General features: G+C 35.3%; 1 protein-coding gene across 12 annotated transcripts in view; it reads right to left on the bottom strand.

The window, feature by feature from the left end:
• The window catches only part of NUP62CL (nucleoporin 62 C-terminal like), a 79,641-nt gene continuing 65,862 nt past the window's right edge, over positions 1–13,779 (bottom strand). For all 12 annotated transcript variants that reach the window (XM_013983760.2, XM_013983740.2, XM_013983737.2 and 9 more), the window contains one exon: positions 1–926. In XM_013983760.2, the coding sequence (XP_013839214.1) occupies positions 832–926 (95 nt within the window). In that variant the 3' untranslated portion in view covers positions 1–831. The remainder of the gene's footprint in view (positions 927–13,779) is intronic.

The raw sequence follows: 13,779 nt of genomic DNA on the forward strand, positions 1-13,779 counted from the left end.
TCACTCAACAACTTTTAAGGAGTTTATTTTAGTGTTATACTTTCATTTTTCAGGGCATCGCCTTTATTTATGACTTCAGTAAAGCATGAAACACAAGAGATCAAGTTGTTCCCAAGCTAAGAACAAGGCTTTTTCTTAAGAAGCGAATAAACAAACAAATACACAAAATCCACAACCATAAATCATACACTAAAACCAAGTAAAACATCAGATTATCTGTACATCAAAAACAAATGAACTGCCTGGATTCCCTTTTAAAAATAACCTTGAATTAATCCTAAATCCTCCCTAGCTTTTCCTCCCGTCTCTGAATTTCTATAACATACTTTCTGTAATTCATAACACACTTCTTGCATTGTCTATATTGTTTTTATACAGAAAGGCATTAATTACATATCAAAGTAGACAGTTCCTTTGAGGAGACTTTACAGTATCTAGCACTATACATTGAATGTTAATAGGCATCCAGTAAAGACTGGTTGGCATCTACTTTTTTGGCAAACATTTCTCTATGATCCAGTTGGAGTGAGGACCATGTGTGCTGGCGGTAAGATATGGAACCTAGAAGAGTAGGACGCGAATTACGCACAGAGTCAACATCAAATAGGTTGCTGCCTAGAGAGAAGGGCCGATATAGCTTTGCTTTGCTATTACTAAAAGCCAAACTACAGTATCATTCTCAACAGCACAATACTTAAATGGGAAAAAAATGAACATACACTTTATTGCCACCAAAGATTGAACTGTAACTGTAAATACTAGTCTGATGAACACCATTAACATTTATAGGTCATGTATAATCCAAAAACAGCATGTTGAAGACAGGATCATTCAATCAAAAGCAATCCTGATATTGCGGTCTTGCTCCTGGCGACGACGATGCTCGAAAACCTGTGTTACCTCTTCTACCTTCCTTTGCAGCATGCCTACGGGGGGGAAGTTAGGCAGTGTTACTCGGAGGTCAAAATAGCCCAGGGACATAATAACTTATGTTCTCCCTTCAACCTATTATTTATAAAGCTTTACATGTCAATGTTAGCAGCCTTAAGTATTAAAAATAAAGAAGACAAAAAACTGCCGCTATCTAGTTGGAAACTTTGAAAACAGTGAACAGGAAGACAGTTCTTGACTTGCTTTCCCTATCTTTCAGGTAAGTAACAGTCGCCTTGACACTGTATGTTTTGTCGAAGAGAACTGTTAGCTGCTTTTTACTCATTACAGCCTAAAAGCACCGTACAGGATGGCCATTAAATTGAATGTGTAGATTTTGGTGGGTCTTTGCTGCCTATAAGCAAATTAGTACACTGAGTATCTTCACATTTCTAATGATTTATTTAACTTGGTGGTCCTTAAATTTGCTCGGTGGCAGAGCAACACAAAATACCATTCATTTTACCTTATAAAACAGTAACTTTCTGTGGTAAAAATAAGCTGTTGAAGTAAGCGTGATAATCTGATGTTTTCTATTTACGTGCACAAATAAATTTGGTCACTTGTTTTAGGGTTTATTAATGCTCAGTGGTTCAGAGGCAATAACTGGTGCCACAAATTTCAGAAAAATTTTACAAAAGAAAAACTAAAAACGTGAAAAAATATACTTTAGTTTTCTTCAACTGATTGGTAAAGAAGCAATGCTATGTAGTTTTTGAAGTATAATATCTCACCCTATCTTATGACATATAGGCATTCTGTGAGCTCACACCTTTTTTAAGAACAAGTGATGTAAATGATGGTTGTCTACGAAAAGACTAGGAAAACCATCTGGCAAAACACATCTCCTTTCTGTTGTAATAACTAACTGCAGGGTGCAAATTTTTTCCCCCAGATAACATTTTTCAATGTGGTAGAAGCACAAATGAGCACTACAAACAAACCGTTAACTTGAGGCCAGAAGTGTCAACATAAGCACAATCTGCTTAATTTGCTGATTGATACATGTTAAATGCAAAGGAGGACATTTACACAAATTTTCAAAATCAATGAAATGTTGAGAAACACAAGTCAGCATTATTAAGAGAGTCTTACCATAAATATTTTGTCATGTCTTCAAATTGAATTCTCAGGACTATTTCTGTATTAACATATTTTAAATTTTTTGGAGTTTTATTTTTTAAGGGCACCCAGGCACTTAACTGCCCAGAGTTCTGGTCCCATGATATGCATGCGTGACTGGTCTCTGAAGGCCTATTAAATTATATATCAAACTAGAAGTAAAAAGCTAGTAATAGTCAAAATTTGATGGGAAATATGCTATGCACATCTGACAGTTTTTTTAAAAAGTAACTGTATTAACACTATGAAAATGAAATTAAGAAAACAACTCTACTCCCAGCACCATCAAAAGATTCAAAATACTGAGGAATAAGCTTACCAAGTTAACTATAGAATCTGTATACTGAAAACTATAAACCATTGCTAGGAGAAACTAAAGAAGATCTAAAAAATTAGATGCTCCAGGTTCATGGATTGAAAGACACAGTGGTGTTAAGATATCAGTTCTCCTCAAATTGATCCACACATTCAATGCAATCCTTATGAAAATTCCAGTGGGCTATTTTTATAGAAGTAACAAGCTTTAAATTTTTCATGAAAAGACAAGGACCTAGAATACTATAAAAAGAATAAATTGCAGGAATTACACTACCCAGTTTTAAAACTTACTACAAAGCTACAGTAATCAAGACAGTATGGTATTAGCATAGGATAGAGATCAGTGGAACAGAAAGAAAGTCCAGAAATAAAACCCTATATTTATGATCAATTGATGTTTTTAAATTTTATTGGAAAATAGTTTATTTATAATGTGTTAGTTTCAGGTGTACAGCAAAGTGAATCAGTTATACATATAATATATCCACTCTTTTTCAGATTCTTTTCCCATATAGGTTATTACAGAGTATGGAGTACGTCCTTGTTAGTCATTTATTTTATATATAGTATTGTATATCTGTTAATCCCACTCTCCTAATTTATCCTTCCACACCACATTTCCCCTTTGGTGATCACAAATTTGATTTTGAAATCCGTGAGTCAGGTTCTGTTTTGTAAATAAGTTCTTTTGCATAATTTTTTATAGATTCCATATATAAGTGATATCATATGATGTCTGTCTTTCTCTGTCTGACTTACTTCACTTAGTGTGATAATCTCTAGGTCTACCCATGTTGCTGAAAATGGCATTATTTCATTCTTTTTTATGGCTGAATAATATTCTATTGTGTACATATACCACATTTTCTTTGTCCATTCATCTCTCGATGGATACTTAGGTTGCATCCATGTCTCGGCTATTATAAATAATGCTGGTATGAGCACTGGGGTGCATGTATGTTTTCAAATTATGGTTTTGTCTGGATATATGTCCAAGAGTGGGACTGCTGGATCATATGGTAGTTCAATATTTAGTCTTTTAAGGAAATTCCATACTTTTCTCCATAGTGGTTGCACCAATTTAAATTCCCACCAACAGAGTAGGAGGGTTCCTTTTTACCCACACCCTCTCCAGCATGTATTTGTAGAGTTTTTGATGATGGCCATTCTGACTGGTGTGAGGTGATTTTCATTTCTCTGATAATTAGTGATGTTGAGCATCTTTTCATGTGCTTTTTGGCCATCTGTCTGTCTTCTTTGGAGAAATGTCTATTTAGACCTTCTGTATAGTCAATTTTTAACAAAGGTGCCAAGACAATTCAGTGGGGGAAAGCATAGTCTTTTTCAGCAAATGATACAAGGACAACTGCATATCTACAAGGAAATGAAGTTGAACCCCTACCTTTAACTATGAAGAAAAATTGATTCACGGTAGATTATTGACCTAAATGTAAGAGCTAAAATTATATATGGAAAATAAAACAGGAGTTCCCGTCATGGTTCAGTGGTTAACAAACACGACTAGTATCCAAGAGGACACAAGTTCGATCCCTGGCCTTGCTCAGTGAGTTAAGTATCCAGCGTTGCCGTGAGCTGTGGTGTAGGTCACAGATGTGGCTTGGATCCTGCATCACTGTGGCTGTGGTGTTGGCCAGCAACCACAGCTCCGATTTGACCCCTAGCCTGGGAACCTTCATATGCCTCAAGTGCGGCCCTAAAAAAACAAAAAAAAAAAAAAAAAAAAAAAGAAAGGGAAAAGAAAAGAAAACACAACTGATGAAAGGATGAAAAAGATATGGTATATTCATACACTAGAATGCTAAAAAGGAATGAAGTACTGATGCACGTTACAACATAGATGAACCTTGAAAACATTGTCAGACAAAAAAGGCCATATATAATATGACTCCATGTATTTAAACTTTCCAGAAAAGGCCAATCTATATAGACAGAAAGTAAATTAGTGGTTGCCTGGGGCTCAGAATACGAGTGGGGATTAACCATAAATGAGCAAGAGAGAACTTCTGGAGGTAATAGAAAATGTCCTAAAACTGGATGTTGTGCTATTTGTACAAGCCTATAGCTTTAGTTAAACAGCTATTGTTTAAAACAGCATATTTGTATGTTTAAAATATTTCTTAAAAATGACTTCCCCCCCAAAAAAAATAAGATTCTGGTAAAACTGGTTCCAGCTAGCCCCATTCTGTTTGGGGCAGATGTTTTCTTCACCTTACCCTACTTGCAAATATTTCAGGTAAAGATTAGAAGACTTTCATAGAAAGTTGTGAAAATTAGAGCCTTGGTCATTAAACACAAACACTGTTTTCTACTGTAAATATTTTTAAGTTATACATACAAATATTCTTAGATAATATTAAATTCACTGTCAAAGGAAGCAATGTATTCTCATAATCACTGCTATAGTGTACCTCTTATTCTCCTTGTAGAAAAAATGACTGTGGCAGTAAGAGAAAAAATATCCTGATAAAAAAATGGTCAAAAGATATAAACAGGCAACTTAGAAAATCAAATATAAATTGTTTATAAATGCTTTTATTTATTGATTGATTGATTGATTTAAGGTTTTTATTTTTTCTATTATAGTTGATTTACATTGTTCTATCATAAACATTTTAAAAAACTCAACCTCATTAATATTCAGAGGAATGTAAATTAAAGGGAAATATTTTCACCTATAACTTTTAGCAAGGAATGATAATGATAATGGTAGTGGTAGTGATAATGATTTTAGAACCAGTAATAAAAGGAGTGCAGAAAGATGAGTACCCTAATGAATTGGTGGTGAAAATATAACTAGTACAACTTACTTGGAAGGAACTGTAAGCAACTGGCATTGCCGTGAGCTGCGGTGTAGGTCGCAGACGCGGCTCGGATCCCGCGTTGCTGTGACTCTGGCGTAGGCCAGAGGCTACAGCTCCGATTAGACCCCTAGCCTGGGAACCTCCATATGCTGCGGGAGCAGCCCAAGAAATAGCAAAAAGACAAAAAAAAAAAAAAAAAAAAAAAAAAAGCTGAGTACAGTGTGCTATGTACATATCAGGGGACAAATAAATTAAAAACATATACTGGCTCCCAAGTTCATGTCAGACACTGCTAAGTTCTGAAGATATAGAAATAACTAAGATATACTCTCTATCATCAAGGATCTCAAATTTCAGTAAGAGAGGCAAATATGTAAATAAACAGCTGCAACAGTGTATGATAGATGCTGATAATATCATATGTAGAATAACCTATTAGAAAGATGAGTCAAGGAAGGGTTCACAGAAGAGATGGTCTGGCACGGGAGCAGCTACCAGACAATGATGGGGTGGGATATGCCAGGTAGAATCAACTGAACATCCAAAAACATGGAGAAAAGAATATTAAGTGTTTGTGAAAACCAAAAATATTACTCACAGGCATTGCAAACAAACTTAGGGATCCCAAAGGGGAAAGGGAGGGAGGAAGGAACACATTAGGGGTATGAGATTAACACATATAAACTACTACACATAAAATAGATAAGCAACAAAGATTTACTGGATAGCACAAGGAAGTATACCCATTATTTTGTAATAACATATAATGGCATATAACCTGCAAAAAACTGGAATCATTATGCTATACTTCTGAAACCAACACAATATTGTAAATCAACTATACTTCAATGAAAAAAAGTAATGCTGCAAACAAAAGATGAAGCTGAAAACAGCAGGGGTTAGATTAGGTTATACAGAGTAGTTTGTAAATTATGCAAAGGAACAATTTATCATTGGGCAATGGGAACTACTGAAGAGATGATTAGAATAGAGTATCATTATATCAAGATCATTCTGGCAGTTGTGTAAAAGTGAATTGGAGTCGGGTAACACTGGGGAAAGGAGATCAGTGAGGTTCCTGGTTAAAGATTTAAACATATGAATTTATTGCTACTGAATTCCAAAACACTGGTGAAAGAGCAGTAAGGAGACTTTTAAAAAAAGAAAAGGATAAAAGCATAAAACTACAAGGACAAAGACAAAAGAAAGGAGACAAGAACAAAATTTTGAGAAATTTAACTAGAACCGTAGAAAAGACTTGGAATTAGCAGGACAGGTAATCCAAAGTGGTGCTGAAAGTGGGGCTAAAAGCAGGAATATGAATGATTAAAGAGACCCCCTCTTTTTCACCACATCCTATGCATCTGGGTGATTCTCCCTACCCAAGCCCAACAGAAGGCTTTTCCTTGGAGAGGGTAAACAGATGACCTCTAGACTGGGGATACCAGACAGAGCTGAGGGCAGGGAAACTGTACCAAAAACAGGGATTTAAAGCTTGCAAGAGATTAAGTAAAAGTCTACAAAATGAACATTGAGCCCCTGGTCCCCTCTCTAACAGCTTTATGAATACTGGCTTACCACTAAATTCATTAATCTCTAGCCAAGAATTAGAAAATTCTTCTTTGGAGAATATGATCAACTAAAGAGAAAAATCCTAAAGGTAAAAAAATCCTAAAAATTCCCAATCAAAAGTTTTTGCCAAGCTACTTTATACCAAGTTAGTAAATAAGCCCCATCCACAATTTGGTGTCTCATTCTTGAATATAAATGGACAATCAAGGATCACCACATATTTGAGAAAAGCTTCTAACATAAGAAAGACCAGGGGGAACACAACATTGTAAATCAACCATACCTGAATAAAATTTAATTAAAAAAAACCCAAAATAAATTAACCACCACACACACACAAAAGACCAAAACAAAACAGAAAGATAAAGAAAGTTGAAAGAAACAATCCAGGAAGAATAAAATATTTTTAAATATCATTAATATCCTCAGAGAGAGGATATTAAATCCATGAAATAAGAACTGGGTGCTATTTAATGCGCACACACAATCATAAAACAACACAACAAATGCTTGCAAAATAAAAATTATGGCAGAAAGCAAAGATCAATAGAAAGACTGGAATAAAAAGTTCAGTAAATATCTGAGAAAATTTAACAAAGACATAAAGAGAAATTAGAGAAAATAAATTTAGATCAGTCTAGGATATCAGACAGAATAAAAGAACTTCCAGAATCTTCTTATTCTTAATGGAGAATACATAGGAAAGTAAATTATCAGAATCCTAATTGAAGGAAATTTCCCCAAACTGAAAGAAATTAATTTCCCAACAGGAAGAGGTCACCAAACACCAGTTCAGTGGATGAAACAGACCCACAATGAGGCAGGTCAGCTGAAATTTTAGTATTGTGATCCTTAAAACTTCCGTAGAATAAATAAAACATAAAAATGAAGAGTTAACAAAAAAGTTCAGGAATTAAAGTGCCCTCAAAACTAGAAGATAATGGATAATATTGCCAAAAGTTTAAGAGAAAATTATTTCCAAGCTAGAATTTGACGTTCAATATTATCCATTAAGTGTGAGGGTAGATTAAAGATCTTTTCAGGAGTTCTCACTGCAGCTCACTGGTAATGAACCCGACAGTATCCACAAGGATGCGGGTACGATCCCTGGCTTTACTTAGTGGGTTAAGGATCTGGCATTGCCATGAGCTGTGGTGTAGGTCACAGATGTGGCTCAGAGCCCGTGTTGCTGTGTCTGTGGCATAGGCTGGCAGCTGCAGCTCCAGTTCAGCCCCTAGCCTGGGAACTTCCATGTGATGTGGGTGCGGCCGTAAAAAAAAATGAGGGTGGTATGGTGGTATATATATTATATGAATTGCATAATTATATATATTTGTATATTGTATGCATGTATTATGTATATTATAGATAGATAAATAGAAAGAAAGACATGAAAGAAGGAAGGAAGGGAGTGGTGAGGGGAGGAAGGGAGGAAGGAAGAGAGAGAGAGAAAGAAGGAAAGAAAGAAAGAAAGAAAGTGGTATAAAAGAGTTAAACCCTCACCTCTTATTTTGGGAAGTCAGTACAGAAGGCCTATAATGGAAAAACTAAAAAGTAGTAGTATACATGGTTTTTAGAGATACTTATATTTTGCTTTTTTTTAAAAAAATAGCTAAAATAATGAATATGCTTCTGGGGAGTAGGAAATGGGGTATGGACAAGGAACTGATATTTTTCATAAATGATATAAAACTATTCCACTTTCAAAGTAGGAGAGGACGAAGATCTGAAATAAAGCAGTGGCAGTTATCTACTGAAAAGAAAAGATTCAAGAGCTACTTAAAAAGTATAATCATAATCACTTACTAAAGAAATTGAAACAGCCTATCTTAAGTCTCTGAATAAATAGTAGCAATCAGCTGAGAAAAAGAAAAGTTGAAGGAGTTACAGATCTGGGAGGCCCAGGAGAGAGTGAAGATAATGATAAACTTATACAAATTTAATTTGAGGTGCTTTTGGCATATCCTATGTGCAGATATTTGTTAACATGGAGCTTTAGAACAGATAGAGAAGCATTAGTGAAATTGATGATTAGAGATGACAACCAAGGTTTCAAAAATGCCGATTATCAGGAAGCCCTTAAAAGAGAATACTTTTAGAGACAAGGAGAGGTCTCAAACCAAAAATCTAAGTTCCTAACTTAAGAAAACTGAAAAAGAGTAAAATGAACCCAAAGCAAGGAGATAGAAGGAAATATTAAAGAGTAGTTTTCACAGAAATTGAAAAAAAAGGAACACTATTGAGAAAAAGCAAGGAAACCAAAAAGGCTAGTTCTTCAGAAAAAAAAAACATCAATAAATTGATAAACCTCAATAACGAGACAAAAACCTCTGTACCAAGACAGGAAAAAAAATTGAGAACACAAATCATCAATATAAGGAATAAAAGAGGGTATATCATGACAGAACCTGTAGCCATTAAAAGGATAATATTTCTATGAACAACTTTATGCCTATAAATTAAATGACAGTAGAAATACACCACAAATTAAGAAAACTCAACCAAGATAATATGAATAATCTAGTCCAGAAGCATGAAAAAAATTAACTTAGTAATTAAAAAGTTCCCAGAAGAGAAATATTCAGGCTCAGATGGTTTCACTGGAGAATTCTACTAAATATCTAAAGACAAATCAATACCAATTCTTCACAAACTCTTCTAAAACAGAGGCCTGGAATTCTGTTGTGGCTCAGCGGGTTAAGAACCCAACACAGCGTCCATGATGATGCCGGTTTGATCACTGGCCTTGCTTAGTGGGCTAAGGATCTGGCATTGCCACAAGCTGCAGCATAAGTTGCACATGTGGTCAGATTTAGCACTGCCATGGTTGTGGTGCAGGCTGGCAGCTGCAGCTCTGATTCAACCCTTAGCCTGGAAACTTCTATATATGGCAGGTGTGTCTATAAAAAGAAAAAAACAAATAAATAATTTTAAAAATAGTGGCCTGATAACAAAACTAAGAAATGACAGTACAAAAAAATAAGAGAAAACTATAGATGAGTACTGCTCAGGCGCATTAAAAAAAAAAAAAATCTCTCAAACTCTTAAAAATACTCAAGAAAATTCTAGCAAACCAACTCCAACAATGTATAAAAGGAACTAGTAACCAGGACCAAGTAGATTTTATTCCATAAATGTGAGGTTGACTCAGTGTTGAAATATGTGTCAATGTAATCCACCATATCAACATGTTAAAGAAAGATCACGATTATATTGATTGATGTAGGAAAAGCCTTTGACAAAATCCAGTATTCATTAATGATAAAAAGTCAGGAAGAGTAGAATTACCTCAATTTGTTAAAAAAAAAAAAAACTACAAAAAACCCTACAGCTAAAATCATACTTCTAGTGAAAAACTAAACTCAGAAACAAGGAAAGGGTGTCTGCTCTCATCACTCTTATTCAACATGGTACTACAGTTCTAGCCAGTGCAATGTGAGAAAAAGAAATAAATAGTATACAGGTTGGAAACCAAGAAATTAAAATGTCCCTTTTTGCAGATGATATAACTACCTATGTAGACAATCCCAAGGAATCAAAACCAAAACAAAACAAAAACCCCCCAAAAACAAACTCCTAGAACCAAGAAGTGAATTCATCAAGCATACAAGATAACATAAAAACTGAGTTTTTATGTACTAACAATGAACATGTGGAAACCAGAATTTAAAATTCAATACCATTTGTAATCACTACCAATAAAATTAAATACTTAGGTATAAGTCTAGCAAAACCAAAACATGAATATGATATGGGTGCTGAAAATGACAAAATGCTGATGAAAGCAAGCAAAGAAGATCTAAATAAATATTGAGACATACTATGTTCATGGATGAGAAGAATCAACATAGTAAAGATGTCAATTCTCTCCAAACTGACCTACAGATTCAATGTAATTATTATCAAATCCCAGCAAATTTTTATCGAAATGCAAAGAAATTAAAATAGATATAACAACCTTGATGGAGAAAAAGAAAGTGAAAGAAATCACTCTCCAAGATATTAAGGCTTACTAGAATGAAGAGAGTGTGATATTGGTGAAGGGAAAGACATATAAATATATGGAATAGAAATCTCAGAAAAGTTTTATATTCATAGAGGAAAAAAATAACTTTACCTAAATCTCACATCTTATACAAAAATTAACTCAAAATGGATCACAGCCTTAAACGTAAAATATAAAACAATAAAACTGTAGGGAAAAAAACACTGGAGAAAATTTAGGGGATATGGGACTATACAAAAAGTTCTTAGACTTGACACCAAAAGCATGATCCAATTAAAACCTCAATGATCTCACTACACATCTATCAGAATGGCTAAAATGAAAAAAAAAAATAGTGAAAATACCAAATGCTGAGGACACAAATTAGATCACTTATACATTCCTGGTGGGCATATAAAAATGGTACAGCCTTTCTGGAAAGCATTGTAACAGTTTCTTATAAAACTATATATGCAACTACCATATAACCTAGCAATTTCACTCTTGGGCACCTACGCCAGAGAAATGAAAACTTATGTTCACACAAGATTCTGTAATAAATATTCATAGAAGTTTTATTTCCAGGAGCCAAAAACTGGAAACATCTAAGATGGACTTACAACAGTTTGTAAGATAAATATCTGGGGAATTATGCTGAGTTTAAAAAAAAAAAAGCCAACCCCTAAAGATTACATGCTGTATGATTCCATTTTAGATGGTATTTTGAAATGATAAAATTTTAGAAAGGGAGAATAGATTGGAAGTTTTCAAGAATTAGGGGAGCATGGAGTAGGAGAATGTGGTGGGAGGTGGGTGTAGTGATAAAAGGGGAGTATTGAGAAATTCTCGTGGTAATGGAACTGTTCTGTATTTTGACTTTAGTTGTGGATATACAAACCTGCACCTGTGATATAACTGTATATGACTAAACACACATACACACAAGTAAAACTGGAAATCTGAACAAGTCAGATTTTATAGATGTTAATACCCTAGTTGTGACACTGTACTACAGTTTTGGTTGTTGTTGTTTTGCTTTTTTAGGGCCACACCCACAGCATATGGAGGTTCCCAGGCTAGGGGTCGAATTGGAGCTACAGCTGCTGGCCTCCACCACAGGCACAGCAATGCAGGATCCAAGCCACGTCTGCAACCTACACCACAGCTCCTGGCAACGCTGGAACCTTAACCCACTGAGTGAGGCCAGGGATCAATCCCGAAACCTCATGGTTCCTAGTTGGCTTCGTTTCCACTGAGCCATGATGAGAACTCTTTGTACTACAGTTTTGTAAGATGCTACCACTGGGGAAAACTAGGAAAAGAATAAATAGGAACTCTACATTATTTCTTCAGGACCTCTGTTATTTCTTCCACTATACGTGAATCCACAATTACATAATAAAAAATTTCAATTAGTGTAAAAGACTAACACACACAAATAAGGTTTTGATTCCCAACTTCTAGAAGTGCCTGCTAGGCACCTAATATGACCCTCAATTTGTGTGAGGCAACAGTGTCACTGTTTAGTATAGTTGGCCATCTTTTCAGCTTTCCATACGGGTTTCCTCACTGTTGCATGTCTGCTAAGCCAAAGCCACATTTTAAGGTTTAGTTACTGTAGTATATACTTCAGTAGTAGGTTAGACTGCTGTTTAAAAGCAACCTTGAAAACCTGGGAGCTTAACCTAATTAAGGTTTATTTCTCAATCAAAAAGGGGAAGAAGGAGGTCGGAAGTGGGAAATGGGGAGGGAGAGAGGGAGGCAAAGAAAGGAGAGACAGAACACTGTTTTCCCACTTGTCACAGGTACTTTTAAGAAGATTCCCAGGTTACTGAAACTAAAGTAACACTCAGAATAAACATACTCGAATTCTTAGTGCTAACTATGGTCTGATGGGAAGAAGAGTATTTCTAGAGACGTTCGAAGCTCTCAACTCTGCCACAAGAATTCTCATCCTAATCTCGTCACTGATAAATTAAGGTGGTGATGACAAGACACTCCGCTTGTATACAGCACTATCCTTCACATGAGATTCATAAAAAGTACATTTCAGGGAAAGGAATAAAAACAAAAAATGGCGAAGGCATCCTGAATTCTTGGAGGTAGAGAGGCAGGAAGCAGGACACGGTAGTGGGATTATTACATCTGAAGTGGCCCTTAGAGAGTCATCCTGTTGAAATGTAACTTACTATTCAAGTCTCATTTCAAATTCTAGCTTTTCTAGAAAATCAACTAAAGATTAGGTTGCTCTTTCTTTACTGCCCCCAGAGCCACACGAACCTGTTCAAGGTAGAGGTGCGTGCCATTGATGTTTCTACTTCCTACACTAATTAACACAGCCCCTTGGCACATAGTAGGTGCTTTGTATTTAGAGTCACAACTACTTTGTGGTTTTGACTTGCATCTAAAAGAACACTTTCTATTATGTAGCAGTTGAGTTTTCAAAATGCCTATACATATTACCTTATTTGATTCCCACAATATCCTAGGGTAAAGAGAATAACTAAAAACTCAGGAAGGCTCAGTGGCTTCCCAAAGGCCAAAACTAATGAGAATGGATAGCAGGACTCATATCTTCAGACTCCCAGATAAGAGTACTTTTTCTATTACAGTGCGTCTGTCTGTCAAATGCTATGAAAATTTTAAATAAAAAGTACCAACTGGCACCACAGCATAACACTATTTGTTGTCCTTTCAAACACTGAAGTGCTCAAAATAAAGCAGGTCTATCTGAATCCCAACTGGGGAGATGTCATTGGTGAAATACTATCAGGCCACTTTATCTATGAGGTGGCCATAGAGCGTGGGCCCCAAAACAGCATTATTGCAAGGCTGTAGTATATTTATAGTTTTTAGCCACTAATAGGAAGAAAATTGCTTTGGAGAAAAATCTGTATATCACACAAACAATATAAATTCTGCTATTTGGGAGTGATTTAAATCATGTTACATATAATTCATCTGGGGAGGCTCTCCAGCTTGAGGAAATTCACTTGGGCACAAAATGTACATAAGTAGGATTAGTGAGAA

This window comes from Sus scrofa, chromosome X, assembly GCF_000003025.6.
Source record: "Sus scrofa isolate TJ Tabasco breed Duroc chromosome X, Sscrofa11.1, whole genome shotgun sequence".
NCBI lineage: Eukaryota > Metazoa > Chordata > Mammalia > Artiodactyla > Suidae > Sus > Sus scrofa.